Source organism: Amborella trichopoda, chromosome 5, assembly GCF_054954075.1.
Source record: "Amborella trichopoda isolate Santa Cruz 75 chromosome 5, AtrichopodaSantaCruz75HAP2 v2.0, whole genome shotgun sequence".
Lineage (NCBI taxonomy): Eukaryota > Viridiplantae > Streptophyta > Magnoliopsida > Amborellales > Amborellaceae > Amborella > Amborella trichopoda.
The window spans coordinates 544,530-564,149 of record NC_142340.1 but is presented as its reverse complement, the minus strand read 5'-3'; the positions used below and the strand labels follow the sequence as shown (position 1 = coordinate 564,149).

The window sequence follows — 19,620 nt, the reverse complement described above, 5'->3', positions numbered from 1 at the left end:
CTAGCATGGTTCTCTTTTTAAAAAATTTTCTACGAATCTTCGCATCAAATTTAGGGTCTGCTCACGATTTGCATGGATGTACCCTACAAAAATGCAAAAAAGTATTTTATAAAATAAAATGACTAAAATACTTCTAAAAGGAGTATTTTGGTCATTCATTGGAAATAAATTTTTTATTATTTTTACTAGGAGCGCCCAATGAAAATGGAAATAACCCAAATTTCATCTCAAGATGATTGGTAAGAAAAGCTCAAGTCAAAAGATTTCTTAATGCTATTTTGCTCCCTAGGGCCAAACTGACTCTTGGGATATCCCCGGTTAGATCTAAACTGGCATGTTCAGGATTTGGGCAATTTTAGTGATCGATCGGTATTTACAAAAAAAAGATGTCAAAAAATATATATAAATTCTCAAAAATAAGGAATTTTGTTTGTATTGTATTTTTAAATATTCTTTACATTGTGGTAAAGATTAAAAATTGTTTTGATCATTAATACTTACTTTTATATTTTCCCATCTTTTTCAAAAAAATTTAAAAATATCAGTAAGCACAAATCGATTCGTTAAAATCTATTTTTTTCATTAATTTTCAACTTCATTTGAATGTGTTTTATTTTAATAATTTTTTATATACTTTTAATATTTTAGTATATTTTTTTTGCATCTTTTTTATTTATTTCAATACTTTTTTGACTGCTTAGGACATGTTAGGTTAGAACGGTCGAATCGCTGGTTTACCGATTAGGTCGGTTAAATCACTTCCAAGCTTGCTCATGTCTAGTCAACTATTTCGGTATCGATTTTTGGACGATCCGATCTAGATGTTTATGAACTCAAAATCTAAATTTTTCTTTGAAAATAATCATCTAGATAAGTCCCGAAACTTCAAATCTAAAAAAATCTCCCAAGTTACGTTTTCCCCGAGGGAGTAAATGTCTAATATGCTCCCGAGGGAGCATAGTATACGTGCTCAAGATCAAAGCTAAGTACTCCAGCAATCCCAGACAAGAAACCATGAAATACTAGGACAACTGAAAAAAATATAGAGAGGATCCGATGAGCTTCAACATTTACAATATTATCACCAAGTCTTGGAGATGAACACAACAATTTCATAAGGCGGATCCATCAATCCCCTGCCTTATATCTCCACAATAAATGTTTACGGGAGAGGAGTTTGAAACTATGTTGCTATGTTCTTCTCCTCCTTTCCCATTTCGAGGGATGGTGCTTGTTATCTTAACACTCGCAACCAGATGACCTCTGCTGCCTGCCTCCGGCCACATCGATAGTGTCGGGAAGGTATCTACAAAATAACAGAACATTAAGGGATCAACCTTTTTTCTTTTCTACATGACACAAATATAAACAACAAATTCAGGCAAACCCATCAACTTAAAATACATACTCGATAAATAGATGGCAATGACCCCCACTCCCTCGCCCTCTCCCCCCCACCCTCACCCCCACCCCCACCCACACCCACACCCACACCCACACCCCCTTCTCTCTCTCTCTCTCTCACCCCCTCCACCTCCACCTCCACCTCCACCTCCACCTCCCACTGTCATATACTACAAAAACGCCATTGACTAAAACAGCATTAGCGAAATTCAAGAACTAAACTAAGTTGGTCATTGAAGATCTCAATTAATAGATTTTTACTTTATTTCCATGGGGTGGCGTTGCTCTCATTTTATGGACCGGACTTCACAAACTGAGTGATAAGTAAATCTGAGTTATGGGAGATTGGAGAACTCACATTTCTTCGTCGGGCTCATTCTTGAGAGCATTCTTTGCGATGCACTCGAAAGCAGCTTCGACATTGAAACCTTCTTTAGCTGAGGTCTCAAAGTATGGGATGTTCCCCTTCGAAGCACACCATGCTCTTGCTTTCTTCTCAGATACCTGAAAATTCAACAGACAGAACCCTCATCCAAGAGAAACCAAGACTATCACACTAAGAAAGGGGCTAAAGGTCCTAGCTCATGCTTTTTACTCTTGAACACCATATTACCAAGCCAATGTAAGTCTCTGCTTAGGTGTGTGTGTGTGAGAGAGAGAGAGAGAGAGAGAGAGAGAGAGAGAGGAAAAAGGAGGGGGGGGGGGGGACGAGATGGAAAAAGTCTTAAAAGTATCAAATGCAGAATTCAGTATATTTTTAAAGAAATTCAATACTTACCACCCTGCTATTGCCACCATCCACATCAACCTTGTTGCCCAATACCACAAATGGGAAGTTCTCAGGATCTGAAGGGCTTGCCTGCAGATCAAAGTCAAGGAAGTGAATTCAAGATGCTATATTGCTATATATATATATAGAGCAACTTTTATACGCTCAAGGGCTGATGCAATAGTATACTCCCAACACTTTAGATTGAATTTGGGCCAATCTAATTGCATTTCGTATTTAAAATTTAATCTTTTTTTCTACAAATCTAAATCTTTTAAAATTTGGAGTGTCTACTCTTCTCATTAAGGCACGCCTAATAAAAATATTTTAAAAATAATACGCAAAAAACAAATTGACCAAAATACCCAAAAAAGTTTTTGGGGTATTTTGATCAATTTATTTTACGAATTATTTTTTAAAATATTTTTTTAAGTGAACCTATTTTTTAAGAGTAGACGGTCAAAATTTCTAGTAAATTTCGATTGGTATAAAAAAATATTAGAATTATTTTTAAATATTTTTTTAGGTATGCCTATTTTTTAAGAGCACATACTCCAAAACATGATTGGGGCCATCTGATTGGCGCATAATGGTTGGGTCATTGGGCATATACTCTTGTATCAGCCCTTGGGCTAACAAAATTTCTTTCCATTTCTTGAGTTCCAGTAATATTTTTATTTCCATTAAAAAGAAGCAATCTTATGGTTATGGTCCAAGGTTTAGTCTTATATGCGTCATTAAGTAGTACAAGTTCTGGGTAAACCAAAGCGCCAGATTCAATATGTTATAGTAGTTCTTCATTCATTCCCATCCAATAAAAAAAGTTCCTTTCTTTATTTCTAGGGTAAATTTCTTTATTTCTAGGGTAAATTCCTTGATAACTCGTGAGATAAATAAGATCTTTCATATATATATGAATTGTATGATTGAGAATGGAGGAATGATTACCTGAATTAAGAATTCTTCTCGCCAATTATTAAGGTTATCAAATGACTTCATCACATTCACATCATAGACTAAAACACAGCAGTCTGCACCCCTATAGAAAGCAACACCCAGACTTTGAAACCTCTCCTGACCAGCTGTATCCCATATCTAAAGGACATCAGAAAGAAAGAAGAGTTACACCACATAATTCCCAGATGAGGAAGCCGTGAACTCCTAAAATGTATTGCTTTTGACTCCACATAAGCAACATAACTCTATATAAAACAAGGAAAAGAGAGAGAGTAAAGCTTGACATTAGTTTATTCACGTAATTTCTTAGAGGAAGCCAAAATTCCCCAAGTCAAATGGTTTCTGGCTCCTCCAGCAAAAAACGCTCTTACATGCAACTTAAAATAGGCATAAAACTAGTATGACTTAAGCCAAGGTACTGAGTGAAAGGTAAAAAGCAACAATATGAAGTACTGGAGATAAGTTTAATTGGTGAAAGGGCTAAAAAATAATACATAGTATATAATTGGAGCATAAAGGCATAGACTGTTTAGGGGGCAGGCCAACATAATAGTGCCATGAAAAAGGTAACAATAAGCTTGTAGAAAGATAGGAATCTTGAACTCAATTTATTCTGTGGATTACTAGTTGTTTTTCCACTCCTACCATTCAAGTTTCATGTAACAGATTCCTTGCGAAAATCTCCTAAGATCCAACAGCTTGAAGTTCAATTGGCAAAGGCTTCCAGAGTATAACTTTCTGGATATATCAATCAATCTAGAAAGAGTAATATGTTTTGAAGGCCATGGTGCTTCACTAAAGACATCTTTCTTTCCGATAAATAACTTCATAATAGATATATTTTCTCCTTCTCTAAACGTTAGTGCACTATAAAGCATCAGTTTGTGGCGTTGATGTTTCATCTATAAATTCTTTGCGACCACAATGGACAATTATTGAAGACATAGCACTTCTGGATTTGCTTTCATTCGACAAGTTAGAAGAACTGCCCCTCTTGGAAAGTTTTATTTTATTTTATTTCTCTCCTTTTTGGGAAAAAATAAAATAAAATAAAACTGTCCAGGAGGAGCAGAAAACTGTCTAGGAGAGGCAGAATGGGGACTTATGGTCTTACTGAGGGTATGGCCATTGATCAAGCAGAACGGCAGAACAAGATTCGTGTAGCCAAACCCTAAAAGTTGGGATAAGGCTTTGATGATGATGATGGTTTTTTTCCCTTCTTGATTAATTTTGGCTCTGATGATGATGATGGTTTTTTTCCCTTCTTGATTAATTTCAGAAAAAGCTTACACTGAGATTGAGAGCTTGATATACATCTCTCTAGAGTTCGACAGGAATCCCTCTTAGAGTTTTAAGAGAGATCCATATATGTTGATATACCAAATATACAAATTGAAACCATGGAAATTTTCTCAAGAATCTATATCCACTCAATGATTTGCTCTTTCAAGAAAAGGTTCTTAAGACTTTATCGCCTAAAGGTGAGTCTTGGTAAAGGAATTATGGCACCTTGTATTTACAGAGGTAATAGCGGCATGTGACCATAAAATAAAAAATGTGAAATTTCAACAAATCAAGTAGCTAAAGGCTAGCTCACCTCCTCCAAAGCATGGTTTCCAATCATACAATTTTGTTTTTCAGAATATGGTATCCAATTGTAGATTAAAGATCTAAGTTTGTAGTTACTATTATTCATTAAAGAAAGGAAGATACCAAAAATAATTATAAGAAGAAAAGGAAGAAGTTCCAGTTAACTACAAGAGCACCCCATCTACCCATGCCTTAAAGACTCATCGCTAACAAAAATAAGGTTATTCAATTGTTGCAATGCTCTGAACATATGTAAAGAAAGCAAGTATCAACAAGCATACAACTAAAGGTAATCAGCATTTATTTTAGCACAGTCATGGATTGATTTATATAACAAAATCAGTCAGCCATTGTCCAATATGCACAAATTAACCCGGTAATCAACTTTGATGGGTCGCCTACAATGTTTTTCTTCAACACATTCAACTCACCTGCAATGTAAATAACCTATCTTCAAATTGAATTTCTTTTGTCAAGAAATCAGCCCCAATGGTAGCTTTATACTGGTTGCTAAACTTGCGATTGACATATCTAGTGACAACCTTAAGGCAAACTACATCTACAATAAGTGAAGCGTCATGACAAAAACAAAAGAAAACCACAATAAAGGCCACCTTTGGAAATAAATGAGATCATAAGGCATCAGCTCCTTAAAATCAATGTCATAAAATCCGAATTGGCAACTGAAACAGTGAGGGTGCAGCTGACAAGACCAAACGGTTTGACTGTTAAGCCTGGTATCCAGTCAATTAAAAATTTTGATTTAACTTTTTTTGGGCTTGTTATCAGTGTATAGCCAAATTCCATTCAAAATATAATCTAATACCATGGAATGTTTTCTGAAGAGATTTGGCGGTTACAATCCATATTCAGGTGCTCCGCTCTCTCTCTGAGTTTCATATCAACAAAGTGACTCTCTTTCTCAGTTTCATAACAACAAAACGACACACCCTCTCTCTCTCGCTCTCTCTCTCTCTTCTTCTTCATAACAACAAAAATGATTCTCTCTCTGTCCGTCGCAGTTTCATAACCAGAAAATGACTCTCTCTCTCTCAGTTTCATAACAACAAAATGACCCTCTCTTGCTCTCAGTTTCATAACAAGAAAACGACTCTCTCTCCCTCTCCCTTTCTCTCTCTCTCACACACACAACAACAACAACAACAAAATACTCATGCATAAGGATACTGGTTCATCAAAGAGGTCTTCCCAACCCTGGAAAATAGAAAAATTCAACCTCAAATGAGCAATACACAAACAAGTCTATTTTATACAAAACCAGGAAGAGAAAAAGCAACCAAAGTGACTGCTAATATTGATGATCATAAGCACAATAACAAGGAAAATAAAACCAATGCAGAGCACCATAAAAATCCAAGCACAGTGAATGAAAGACCCCATGATTATCAATGAGATCACAAGAATTCATCCTCAAGAACACAAAAAATCAAATAAATTCCAAAGAAAACCGATATCTCTACAAAAGGATCAGAAATTTGCATAATAAAATCTCATACTGAAATTTAGAAACTAAGACAATTTGCAGAGGAAATGAAGACCAGGCAAGTCCTAGAAATATTGGGGAAAAAAATCAGAGAAGCACCAGAAAAAATATCAATATGCAGTTTCAGGAATACGATTTCAAAATACAGATTAAGATGACCTAAAAATGTAGGAAAACCACAGAACAGCAGCAAGAATAAACCCTTAAGCGAAGAAAATTAGCACAAAGGAACCAAACAGCCATAGAAATCTAGAATTAGACCCCAAAAAGGAACAAAATTGAGGCAAATACAATAAAAATCACAGAATATCATAACAAACCCTAGGAAATCAAAGAAATGAGGCTAAAAAAAAAGGAAACAAAAATAGGGTTGTATAAGAACCAGCTTACCCACTGTCACCAAGAATGATGACTTTGAGGAGCATACGCCTTCGTGCTGACATTTTTTTTCCGCGAGGCAAAAAGACCTTTCTTGCCCTAGACTCGCCGGAATCCTTCACCAGAAACCAGAGATCGACCTACACATCACCGGAAAAACAGGGGAGAGAGAGAGAGAGAGAGAGAGAGAGAGAGAGAGAGAGTCCTGTTTATTGCGTAAAATATTCAAATAGAGAAATAGAAGATAACCCCTTAGCGACGAGTTTTTTGCGTTTTCCTCAAAAACCAAGCTGTCTGATTTTGAACCATTTGTTTAGAGTGATTTACGTTCTGTCCTTATTGTTTTTAAAATACACGAAATGCTCTTTTTATCAGCATTTTTTTTATTTTCTTTAAAATTATCTCTTGGTCGGAGGATTTTATTTTATTTTATTTATTTTGTTAGTTTTATTTATAATTTTAATTGAATTATAATTTTCATTTCCCTACTAATGAAAAATTTAAATTCTATTTGAGAATGGAATCTTAGAGTGATCGAACAGCAGATAGATAGATGCGACCAAGCGAGCGAGCAGGCGGCACAAGCAATACAATACTAAGGCTAACCGCGTAGGCAAAGCCGGGTCGAAGCATGAGCAAGGCATGGTACCAAGAACCCATACTATATACCAAGCGCGCTTATCGGCTACCGTCAAAGCCATGCCATGCGCCTATCTAGCCCATGCTAGCTTATATCGGGTTAGCTAGCTTCTTATTGACATTAATTACAAGAGTAATTTTGAAAAAAATAAAAAAACTTGGGTTGACCTACTTTCTTTGCAATTTTTAATTATAAATTGAGCATTTTATATTTTAGAAAAAAATTTACGATCCATTTGTAAATCACTCTTATTTTGTTTAAGTAGTTAACTTTTTATAGAGTTATCTAAGGAAAAAGAGGTAAAGCCTCATCTTAAAAATCACTTAAGGTTGTAATTCAGTCCAAAAACCTTCAAATCAATCATTTCAACTTTGACTATTATGATTTATATATATATAAAAAGAATTTCAAGTATTAAAATTAGTGTGCATTGTAATACATTATCTAAACCGTCTATTTCGCTCTAAAAATAAGTGTAACAGATCTACAAGATTTATACTATTTTTTTATCTTCAAATTTCATACTTGAGAAATTGATTTTAGAGCTATCATAGACATTTTCAATTGGCCATAGGGCTTTTTGGTTGAGAATTCCGTTGAGTCTTTACTTTGTTTTTATACAGCCTAGGCCTAATAGAAACTACATCCATTTTGAAACTAAATTTTAACATAGATAAAAGGTTAAATAGTTCATGCATTTGGTACATTTTGGTAAATTTGTATAATATCATCATCATCCTCATCAAAGTATTTTTTTAACTATTTGAGTTCGGTTGCATAAATCATGGTCTGCCGTTATGTTCTATTACGGGTCATACCTCAGTGCGACCCTAAGTCGTAAAGGGCCACGCCTCAGTGCCATTATAGCATTTTGCTCTATCAAGGGTCGTACTTCAGTGGTTTCTATAAAGCGGAGACTCTAAACCATCAAAGTAAGGCACACTTTCAAATATTGTCGAAAGATGTTGTTTCAATACTGAAAATCTTTGTAATGGCTTAAAACATAGAGTAGATTGAACAGATCTATGAACACTTGAAAATCTTGAAAATTGACAGTCTACAAATACATTATAAAATTCACTATTTCTAATACTTGAAATCCTTTTTTTTTTTTAAAATGTCCGTACATATTGAGGTTAAGATGATCAATTTGAGGAATTTTGAGCATTGAAGCAACTTTTTCTAATGAATTTTTGAGGTGCGCCCTAACTTGATTGTTTAGACTTTAGAGCTTCAAAATTATATAAACTTTTTCCAATTTAAGTAGGGATTGTAACTTACGAGAGTATTTATTTTTGGTACAAGAAAGTCACAATCATTCTTAATTATTGGATGTGATATTTAATTGATTGAATTGGGGTCATAAAATTCAAAAACTTTTATTTTGAACATTGTACCTAATCAGTATCTATCCACAACCACCGGATTTCACATCCAATGGTCAATAATAGTTGTGATATCCATGTACCAAAAATAAATAGTCTTACGATATACATTTCCTTTTCAATAACTCATTATTCTCTTCATCAAATTTCCAATAGGATGCATCAAATGAATTTGGAACATCCATATATGTTCATATAATAAATGGAAAAGTATGTATTAGCACTAACCCCTATATTATAAGAGTATGCTTTAAAAACCGCCTCAATAAAAAGGTTGTTTTGACATTGTTGTATGGATATGGAAAAAAGATTTTCAAGTTTTAAAAATAATATGTATAACAATCATTATTATCAAGTTTTTCAATTATTTATAAAATATGCTTGATGTATATTATTTTTGAAACTTTAAATTTCATAATTAAAAATGAAAATAGATTTTTTTTAATATTTTAGTATTTTTAAAGTAGGTCTAAAGGTGTGCATTGATTTGCTTCTAAAGGTGTGCATTGATTTGCTTCATAAAGTCAACGCCTTAAGTAAGCCACATCCACATTTCCACAAAGACATAGAATTTAATAAGAAATAAGGAATTGGAAATCAAATAAAAAAAACTTCCCATTAAATGAACATTTTGCTCCTTTTGTCTACTCCATTGTAAATTGAATTCCTAACCTATTAGCAGATCAAGTTTTCAAAATAATAATAACAATATAAAGGAAAATGGTTTCATAGGGCTGCAATCGTATCAAAATAAGCAAAGCCTCACCTCATAACTCATTGAAAGTTGTAATCCAAGCGTTAGAAAACCTTTACATCTATCATCTCGACTTGAACATTATGGTTGTGAAAAAAATTAAGATTTCATGATCTAAAAATAGCATATATTGTAACAAATTAGCTGGACCGTTCATTTCACCCTAAAATAAGTGTTCATATATCCGCAAAATTTGTAAATTTTTTTAGTTTCAAATTTTATTGTTGGTGTCAGAAATTGATTTTAGAGCCATAACGGAGTTTTATGTGGTTGAAAGTGCTTTTCAGATGAAGATTTGAGATGAGGCTTTATTTTGTTTTTATAAAGCTTAGGCTTTATAGAAACTCCATCCTTTCTTTTACCTGCTTAAAATCGATGCCATAGGATTGGGCATAGGTTTGAATGGATATTAGCCACACTAAATCACAAGTTCAATTCCAACCGTTGAACTGTATAGGGAAAATAAAGTAAAAAAAGCAGCACCCATTCTATAAAATATAGAATTTTTTCTTTTTACATTATTATTACATAATTATGAAACTAGCATGAAAGTTATAGTTAACTAAGTAAACTAAAGCAATGCCATTTGATTCGTGATATTCATTTCTTGTGAATAAAAAATGAAAAATATGAAGAAGTCGATTTTTAAAAGGAGCAAAGCCCATAATCACCAGAGAGAAAAAAAAAATGGAAGGAAAATTTTCAAAACATACCGAATTTATCTACTATTTATTTAATTACAATTATTTGATGGACTTTCTTAATTAAATTAAAGGATATGGTTAAATATTAAATAGTTGATCTCTTGGATGAATTTTGTTAAATTTTCCAAAAAATAACCATTGACATTTGAGTTGAGCCCCATACCTAATTTATCAACTATTTTTCTAATTACAATTATTTGATGGACTTTCTTAATTAAATTAAAGGATATGGCTAAATATTAAATAGTTGATCTCTTGGATGAATTTTGTTAAATATTCTAAAAAATCACCATTGACATTTGAGTTGAGCCCCATGTCTTTTGTAATAACAAACACAGCTCTTGTATGCGAAATCGGATGGTTTAGAATTATTTACCCATGAGAAGTCTAAAAAATTTTCTTAATATTTGTGCCTGCACAATTACACACCCATTTGATTTCACATTTAACCGAAAAACGTGATTATAACCTTCTTGTGCCATAAATAAACCATCTTGTTATAAACTTTCCAATATTTTCGAGTTTTTAATTCAAAAAACTATTTTAAACAATTTTTTTTTTTGCCTCAGTAAAGGTAACTGAGATTATCTCAAACAAGTATATCAGTGTTTTAGTCCCTCTTACATGCAAGGGCTTTGGTCCCAGGTCTGATATCTTGCTTACCGCTCCGATTTAATTTTTGTGAGATTACCTGTCAAGTTCTATTTATAAATCAAGATATTTATGAATCAAGAAAGTACTTTTCATACCAATCCAATTCGCTTTAGAGTTTTTTTTTATTTAGTGAAAAAAATGAAGCAATTCAGTGCTTGGGTCAATTTGAAGGACGACTTCAAGTTTTTTTTTAATTTAATACAAATAAATATCTTATTTATATATAAAAATATATAAAAAATAATGAAAAATAAAAAAATTCAAAAAATACTTTTATATAGATATTTCTTTACTTAAGTTGAAGAGGCCAAAGCTATAGCTGAAGCAGACCCGAATCTGACTGAAACGGCCTAAATCTGACCCGAACAACAACACCAGGCTTCGCTTCGCTTTGGTCTAAGCGTAAAATCTGAAACCTTCGGCCAAAGAAGGTCCATACAGTATTTTGGTAGAATTTGGTTTCAAAGTGGTCGTTCAAAATGCTTACTACATGGTTGTATGCCATTACTCCAAACCCAAGTTGAGATCCCAATTCAAACAGGATAAAATTTGAGTACCTACGCCAAATCCGATACACTTCAAGCAAGCTAGCAACAGGTTGCTAGCAAAAGAATTAGAGTGTTAACTCTTATGTTGTAAGAAATAAATAAAATAAAATATATCGACATAACCAAGAAACCTGCCCAAAACTATACTCCCTGTTCACTCACTTGCATACCTCCATTTTCCCATGTCAAATACAGGAATAAAAATAAAAAAAAAAGGAAAAGGAAATTAGACATATTTGGCATCCCAAAAAGAAGGAAAAGGAAGATTATAAACCTTATTCATGCTTTCCCAGATGTTTTCAAGGGTTTCCACTGTTAGTTTGACTCTCTCCCTTCGTCTTTGCCATCTCCATCTCTCTAGTTTGCTCTCGAGTTTGTCGACCTTCACTACTTGAGGCCGACGGGTTGAGGCCATAGTCACTGGTTGGATTGCTATATTCACTGCTTCCATAGTCTTGGCTTGCGAGAGCCATTTTTCGAAACTTTTTCATGTCTTCATTGTACATTCCGGAGTCATAATCAGAGCTGCCATAGCTGTAGACATGGCTATGTCCTGGCCTAACACCCTCATTTAGATCGTCAAGGGATACATCCCCTTCCAAGGCCCGAACTATCTGCATGGTTCCAACTCAGGGGTCAGGGGCCATCTAGAGATGTCTCTCTCTCATATACAACACACAAACACAACAAATGAACCCAGAGTCCCATACACACAGTGGATCATGAACCCGTCTCTCTCTCTCACACACACACACACATACAGAGGTTCATCACTTTGTAGCCCTTCTCTCTCTCACACGTGCTCATGACCCTCTCTCTCTCCAATACACATCTATCTTCCTCTTTCTCACACACACAGACATGCTCATAATCCTCTCAATCTCTCAAACAAATATACATACACTCATCATGCTCTTTCTATCACACACGAAGGTTCATGGTTCTCTCACACAAATACATATACTCATCATGCTCTCTCCCAAACTCACACAAATACATATACTCAGCATGCTCTCTCCCAAACTCACACAAATACATATACTCATCATCCTCTCAGGTTTCTGTAGACTTTTTCCATCTAATTCAAGTTCAAAACAAGTTTTATGCTCTAACACAAATGCATACATGCAAGCACAAACTGAGAGAGAGAGAGAGAGATCTTACCTGGCTCATTCGAGGCCTCCTACGAGCAGAATGACGTACACATGCAGCAGCACAGGCGACCATTCGCCGCATTTCGTTGATGGGGAAGTTGTGCAAACGTGGATCAACTAGAGAGTCGAAATTGCCCTCCTCAAGTGCCCGCAATAGTAATGGTCTCGCCTGATTATTAAAAAACCCATTTAGAAATTCCAGTATTTTCCCCCCTAAGAAATTGAATGCATTAATCTCAGTCAATTTCTAATAAAAAAGGGAAAATTTCAACTAATGCATAGCTAAACTTTGAAAGAAAGAATTTTGTCCCAAGTATTTTTGTTTTATAAAGAGAAAGGCAATCAAGAAACTAACCCAATCAACCAAGCTCTCGTCCATGAAGCATTGAGAGCTATCAACAGGTCGACGCCCTGTGATCAGTTCAAGAAGCATAACTCCATATGAGAAAACGTCCGACTTCTCTGTGAGTTTGCCACTGGATGCATATTCCGGGGCCAGGTACCTGTGTATAGGTATAATGGAATCATGCTTTTGTTTATCAAGTAATAATCACACCTTAGTTATCAAGTAAACAAAAACCATGATTCTTTTGCAAGTAGAATATATAATTACAATACAGCATGTGTTCTATAAATGAAGAAATTGAATTAAAATTAAAAAAGAAACAATGCACTGATCATAAAAGTTATATGATCTCAAACCTAAAATGTGCATGCAATGATCCAAAAAGTAAATAAGTCAAATACACAAAATGTAAAAAAACAATATTGCATGTGAAAGGCAAAAGTTTAATACAAAATGAGAGTTAGATGTACACAGAATCAACAGCCTTCCAAGTATTACTTAATTCTGAACAGTGCAATGAACTACATAGAATATGGAAGGTGTGACCCATGGGTCAAGGGTTGGTCCTAACCCAAAAGTTCCCATCACTCTAGTGGAAACGTGAGTGTTGTTGTCTGTAGAAAGCTTTGCAAGTCCAAAATCTGCAACCTGCACAAGGAAAGTAAAGGTCTAGTTCTTAAATTGTACAATAAAACATACATTGCTTACAAGAAAAGCAACTAAAGAGTGATCTGCCTTTTTGTCAAATGATGATTGATAAAAGAAAAACGGGATCTTCAAACTTTTACATAGAATAGAAAACATATTTCTCGACTTCAGCTTGTTTCTCAACTCATTCAGAGATGAGACAAGGATATATGGAAGTGTTTGCACAACAAAGAACTGCCATATATTACAATCATACCATGGCTTCAAATTTGTAATCAAGAAGAATGTTAGCCGCCTTGATATCACGGTGGATAATCCGCGGATGACCTGCAAACAATCAACACACAATGAATACTACAGTTGTAAGTTGTAACATACAAAACAACCTCAATATAAATGACCAAGAGCAAGAGCTCACAGTCCTCATGGAGATAAGCCAATCCCTTTGCTGACCCCAATGCAATTTTAAGTCTTGTTGGCCATTCCATAGTTGGTCTCCCCTTTCCTACAACATACAAAACCCACATAATACATAATGAATCAATCAACGAATTTGTTTGAACAAGAAAAAGCATCAAGGAAAAGAACAAATTTCTCTTTTAAAAACTGAAGATCATAGAATGATAAGAATTCTTACCATGTAGATGGAACTCTAGAGTGTTGTTGGGAACAAACTCATAGACCAGCATCCTCTGTCCACCGGCAATGCAATAACCAACCAATGACACCAGATGTCGATGGTGAACTCGACTAATAATCTCCACTTCTGCCTGAAATTCTCGCTCTCCTTGCCCACTACCCAACTTCAATTGCTTCACTGCAACCTCTCTACCATTAGGGAGCACCCCTTTGTGCACATAGCCAAAGCCACCTTGCCCAAGAAGATTCGCATTTGAAAAACCATTTGTGGCTACGGCCAATTCTTCATAGGTAAAGGTGCTCTTCGAGAAACCAAAGGTGAGGCCCGGTGAAAGTGGTGGGAGTTGGTTCTCAGAGCCTGAATAATTGGACCCTGAACCTCCACTACTAGTTATGGGTGGTGGGGGAGGAGGTGGTGGCTGGGGTGGCCTTGAAGAATAGACAGGAGGGGGTGAAGGTGGTGGGGGGATTTTTACTACGTGGTCCCCTGGTGGTGGGGCATTGTGCTGCCAGTTTTGCGGAGCACCACTGTAAGGGTCAGCTGCAAGGATTGAATGTCATTCTAATGAATAAAGTGCCGCATATTTTTGTATCTAGCATTGCTCTGATTTACCCAGTAGATTAAATAGACACATATATACCTTTATTACGGCAAATGAGGGATAGTTTTACTTTCCAAGCCAATGTACTGACTTTGTAGTTTGTACTGCGGTCAGTTCTAAATTTGCAAAACTCATGTGAAGTTTGTTTTCCTTTTTTTTTAATTAAAATTGATGACAGGCTGATAGCTTTGAAGCTCATATGTACTTTTTAGCCGATTGAAAACTTGTCTGAGTCCACTCGGACTCAGCCAAGTTACTTGGAATCAGCTCCTTGCTGAGCCGAGTAAACTATGGTGCAAATTGGGCAATTTAAAAAAATAAAAAATCATTAGAAGTTATATAAATATGCGGAATCAATGTATAAAAATTATATATCTGATCTGGATGTTTTTTTCAATGATTTGTGAGTTTTTCTCATATGCCCTATTTTTTAACCTCCCTTTTTTTGGATTTTTCTAAAATGTCTCCAACCATAAATCAATATTTTCTAAATCCATTATATATATATATAAAGTTTTTTTGGACTTTTTATGCTGTCTTTGAGTTTGTTCCACTTTCAAAAAATTTATTTTAGTTTTAAACCATATTTTATGTCTTATTTTTTAGAGCCTTTTGGGCCCTGCACACTAGTCGGTTGAGTCTGGACTTGGCCAAATAACTCAGCTCAGTCCAAGGCCTGAGCTGAGTTTAAAACCATTGGTAATTTCTAAAGTAAATAGCAAATTATATCATTCTACGAGAATTCCTCTGAGCTTCAATTAGCAAGTACAAATTCTCAAGTCAAGACCATTTCAAATGAATCAAAATCTAAAACCCCTACTTAAATAAGCGATATACAGAAATACAGATTACAAACACAATTGAATGATTGTTCGTCCTGATCAGTCTTACACATATTCATCAGTCATGACAATATTGATACTTTGCATCGGACAGGACATACTTGCTATCCCATGTGAGGGGTGGGACCGGACTTTTTATGTGGATGTTCATGCAATCAATGCCTCAAATTATGGCTCTATGGGCTAGTAAAGCATGTCTGATATCCTGAATTATATATTAAAAAAGCCACCTGATTCATATAATAGTAAAAAATAAAATATAAATAAAGACAATTGTGGGTGAGAAATATTTCCAAGGAATTAAATATCTATGATGAACAAGGTTTCTTTTAACCTGGGTAGTCCATCTAAAAGTGCATTGCACATGCAACAAACTACCACTGCCAGAATCAATGGTATTTATACCAATCAAAAGTATGCAAAAGAATTGAAGGCATTTCTATATTTACTGTAAAGCTGATTACTTCCTAGATGGATGATCCAGATTCCTTCAAAATAAAGCATGCTTTCTTTGATAAGAGGGGTCCATTCAAACCAAACAATTAATAAAAATAAAAATATGCACGTGCCTGTCCACATGCCTCAAGACATTTAGATTGGCAGCAAACTAATGCCTACCAATTGCTCTTTGAGTAAGGAAAAGACCAGAAACCACATCCAAATCAAGACAACAAGAACACACAAACAATGGACAATTTTTTGAAAATATCAGGAGAAAGAAAAAAATGTTATGAGATGGCATCCGTTATAGATTTAATTCCGGTTGAAATGATAGCACTGCATCTTTCCACATCACTAAAATTTACAAGATGGTTTTTTCTCACTGGAAGATAGCGAGACCTACAACACGTGTGAAACTTTTGGAAACACCCAAAAATTCACAAAATCTTCACCTTTTTCATTAACAGAATGCAAGTAAAATATTTCAAACCTTGCATCTTTCAACAAAAAGGAGAAAAAACACATTTTTTTTAAGATGAATTGTTTCTATTTTATTAAGCAGTCCACAGCAACATCCTTTGAAATTCATAAGATTGTAAATGGCAATTGGTAATCACAAATAAACACAAATGCAAGTGATTAGAATTTACATTTACAAGGAACAAAGGAATTCTCAATCATTCTTGAAACCTTCAAAATTTCTGCGGATCATAGCATTCTGACAAAAAATGAAAAGAAAATTTCTCAAAAATTAAAAGAAAAAATCTACCAAGCAGAAATCTAAGGAAATCCCACAAATAGAAGGCAAAAATCATGTCCAAGGAAAAAAAATCAACAATCAATAAAGAAAAGGTTTAAAAACTATTGGGTTTCATATTAAAACTGAAATGGCTAACTCTAATGGAACTCACAATATGAATATCGAACTAGTAGTCCGAATCAAGATTGAAGGCAAAATCCTTTACGTTTTTCTTGTTCTAGATTGTAACTGTAAACCTCAGATTCTTATCAAATCCAAACGCTAGGCCTCAAAGGCAAAGGCTTGCAGTGTATTTGATATCATGAGAGTTTGAAATACACAAGGGTTTTCAGTGCCCAAAATGGAATCAAAAGAAATTTCCATAAAAAATAAGAAACCATGAAAATTAGATGAAAACACATGAAAAGACGACGACAAAAACCCCGAGGTGAGGAGAGAACGCACCAAAGTGAGATAAGGAATAAACACAAAACAATATGAGAAGGAAAAATAAAAAAACAACACAAAGAAGACAAGGCAAAGACCCAAAATCAGATGGAAAAAGAAAACAGAGAAAGAAAAAATGGCACAGGTCTGAGTTTACAGTACCTTTAGGAGGTGGGGTTGGATGGCCATAATAAGGTGGTGGATAATCATGCCTTCTCCTCTTCTTCTTGCAACATATGAACAACAAGCTGGCAAAAACCAGCAAAACCACCCCTGCAACTGCAACTCCCACCACCAATCCAACTGGAACTGAAGAGGAACCCGAATCAGAGGATGAAGGTGGTGGTGGTGGCGATCGAGTAGTGGATGGAGGAGATCGGTCAGTTGAAGAAGGAGGAGGAGGTGAAGAAGAAGAAGGAGGAGATGGGGGAGAAGAAGAAGGAGGAGTTGATGTATCAGGAGGAGGAGGGGATAGAGTCGCAGGTGGTGGAGGATTTGAAGAAGGAGGAGGAGATGGGTTCGAAGGAGGAGGAGGAGAGGTGGAGTTTGAAGAGGGAGGAGGAGGAGAAGTGGAGTTTGAAGAGGGAGGAGGTGCGGATGGCGTTGATGGAGGTGGAGATGAAGCCGGTGGCGAGGGTGGAGAAGGCGATGGAGTAGGAGTTGACATTGATGAAGTTTACGAGCTCTACTGGTCCTGTAACTGCTTTATAAATGGATCCAGAAAAAATGGAGGAGTTTTGATGAAGTTCACTGGTTTAAAATGGCAGGTAGATGTTTTTTTCAGAGATTCAACCAAAAAAGATCAGATTTTGAAGAACTCGGAATCCTAGCAGTTTGATACCCAAAAATGACCGAATTCAAGCGAGCTCCAAAACCTAACGAATTTATGGAAAAATCTAACAATATACTGCTGATTAGTAGGCGATTCAGTCCAGCCCTGCAGCGCTAAACCAGTGCAATACCATCGATCCTTTGGTGCAAAGTTCTGGCTAAAATGAGCACAAGAAGCTGGAAAATAACAGAAAGAGAAAGTAAACGTATAGACAACGCCGGATTCCAGCAGTTTCGCCGGAAAAATAGAATTTTCCGGCTAGCAAAATAAGAGGAGTTTCAAAGGAGGGCCGCCATTAAAAGAGTAGAGAGACAGATAGAGACCCAAATTCCTCGGATTCTCATTAATTTTTTTCTCTTTCCTATAAACAATATTCATTTATTAAATGTCCGGCTTCTTTCCTTTTTTTGTTTTTCGACAGTTCAGTGGAGTGTAAAAGAGGACTTTTTCTTTTTCTTTCCCTTTCTTTTTTTTTTTTTTCTTTCTCATTCTTTATTAAGACCATCAAAAGAGGACTATACTTTCTCAATTAGGTGTGGTTTGTTTAAGACATAGCCCCTAAACAACCAAAGTAAGCCGCACCTTCAAATAGTATCATTTCAATATAAATTTTTTTTATGATGGTGATCTAAAAATTTATTTTTATATTTAATTGTAAAATTTAGATCTTCAAAAATAATACAGATTAAATAGATCGATAAACACTTAAAATTCTTGAAATTTGATAGTATAGATAATACATTACAAGATACACTATTTTTAATACATTATTCTTTTAATATTTAAAATCCATTTGTTCTTAGGTCCATGTATCTTAAGGTTGAGATGATCTAACATCGAAACGACTTCTTCTAGTGAGTTTTTACGCTGCGTCTTAATTTGATTGTTTAGAACGTCAACCTTATCTAAACTTCTTTTTTTTTTTGGGTGAGATGCATCCTTCTTACACACCACATTCTAAAAATGGGCTCAACAATATAATTCCAATTTGGAAACCTTGTGATAGTTTTAAAATCTATTTCTCATCTATACAATTTAAAATTTTAAAAATAATATTGATGGAATATTTCTATAAATATTTCAATTTTTTGAAAATAAATTGTCGAAATACACTATTTTTAAAACTTCAAATTTATTTTTCTTCGTATTGCACAAATTCAGGGTGGAGATCAATATTTTCGAAGATTCTTAAATATCATAATACTCTCTTCTAGACACCTTAACTTTGGATAAATCTCTTAGTTTATTTTATTTATTAAACTATAAAATAGGGAAACTCATCATTAATACATTGTATAATTTGTGGAAGTATAAATATTTTCTATATTATTATTGTTTGATTATTATTATGTATTTTATTACAATTTGCAATACCTAAATATGCATTTTGGACTTTGGGTTTTAACCAGCTTAGAGGGGTGGACCCCACACGGTTTTCTAAGTTTTTTCTTCTCATCATTTTGCTGGGTTTCTCCACTTGTGGCTTATCAAGTTTTTAGTAATCCACCCACTGTTTTAATTCTTTAATTTGGGTCACTTTTGTATTTGTATGATTGGCTGCCTTGCCGGGGTTTGAGGGGTGTTGACTTGGTCCAGGCTAATTTGGTTTTTAACGGCGGATTTTTAGGAATTTATTTTAAAAT

The 19,620-nt window shown here is 34.8% G+C and overlaps 2 protein-coding genes across 3 annotated transcripts; both read right to left on the bottom strand.

Moving 5' to 3' along the window:
* Nucleotides 1-1,003: 1,003 nt before the first annotated feature.
* On the bottom strand, nt 1,004-6,741 carry LOC18426606 (ras-related protein Rab7). 2 transcript variants are annotated; one of them, XM_006833237.4, is made up of 7 exons: nt 6,615-6,741; nt 5,909-5,935; nt 5,152-5,251; nt 3,122-3,268; nt 2,183-2,263; nt 1,763-1,908; nt 1,004-1,306 (listed from the first exon to the last, which is right to left on the bottom strand). In XM_006833237.4, exons 1-7 carry the CDS (start codon nt 6,665-6,667, stop codon nt 1,240-1,242), a joined length of 621 nt encoding a protein of 206 aa, XP_006833300.1. In that variant the 5' UTR covers nt 6,668-6,741; the 3' UTR covers nt 1,004-1,239. The 2 variants fall into 2 exon arrangements, with proteins under 2 accessions (XP_006833300.1, XP_088722695.1); XM_088866569.1 differs by lacking the exons at nt 5,152-5,251; nt 5,909-5,935.
* A 4,518-nt stretch (nt 6,742-11,259) lies between these two features.
* On the bottom strand, nt 11,260-17,833 carry LOC18426605 (proline-rich receptor-like protein kinase PERK15). The gene is made up of 8 exons (XM_011622235.3): nt 17,308-17,833; nt 14,073-14,615; nt 13,854-13,940; nt 13,692-13,762; nt 13,359-13,435; nt 12,797-12,944; nt 12,452-12,610; nt 11,260-11,901 (listed from the first exon to the last, which is right to left on the bottom strand). Exons 1-8 carry the CDS (start codon nt 17,810-17,812, stop codon nt 11,587-11,589), a joined length of 1,905 nt encoding a protein of 634 aa, XP_011620537.1. The 5' UTR covers nt 17,813-17,833; the 3' UTR covers nt 11,260-11,586.
* Nucleotides 17,834-19,620: the final 1,787 nt, after the last annotated feature.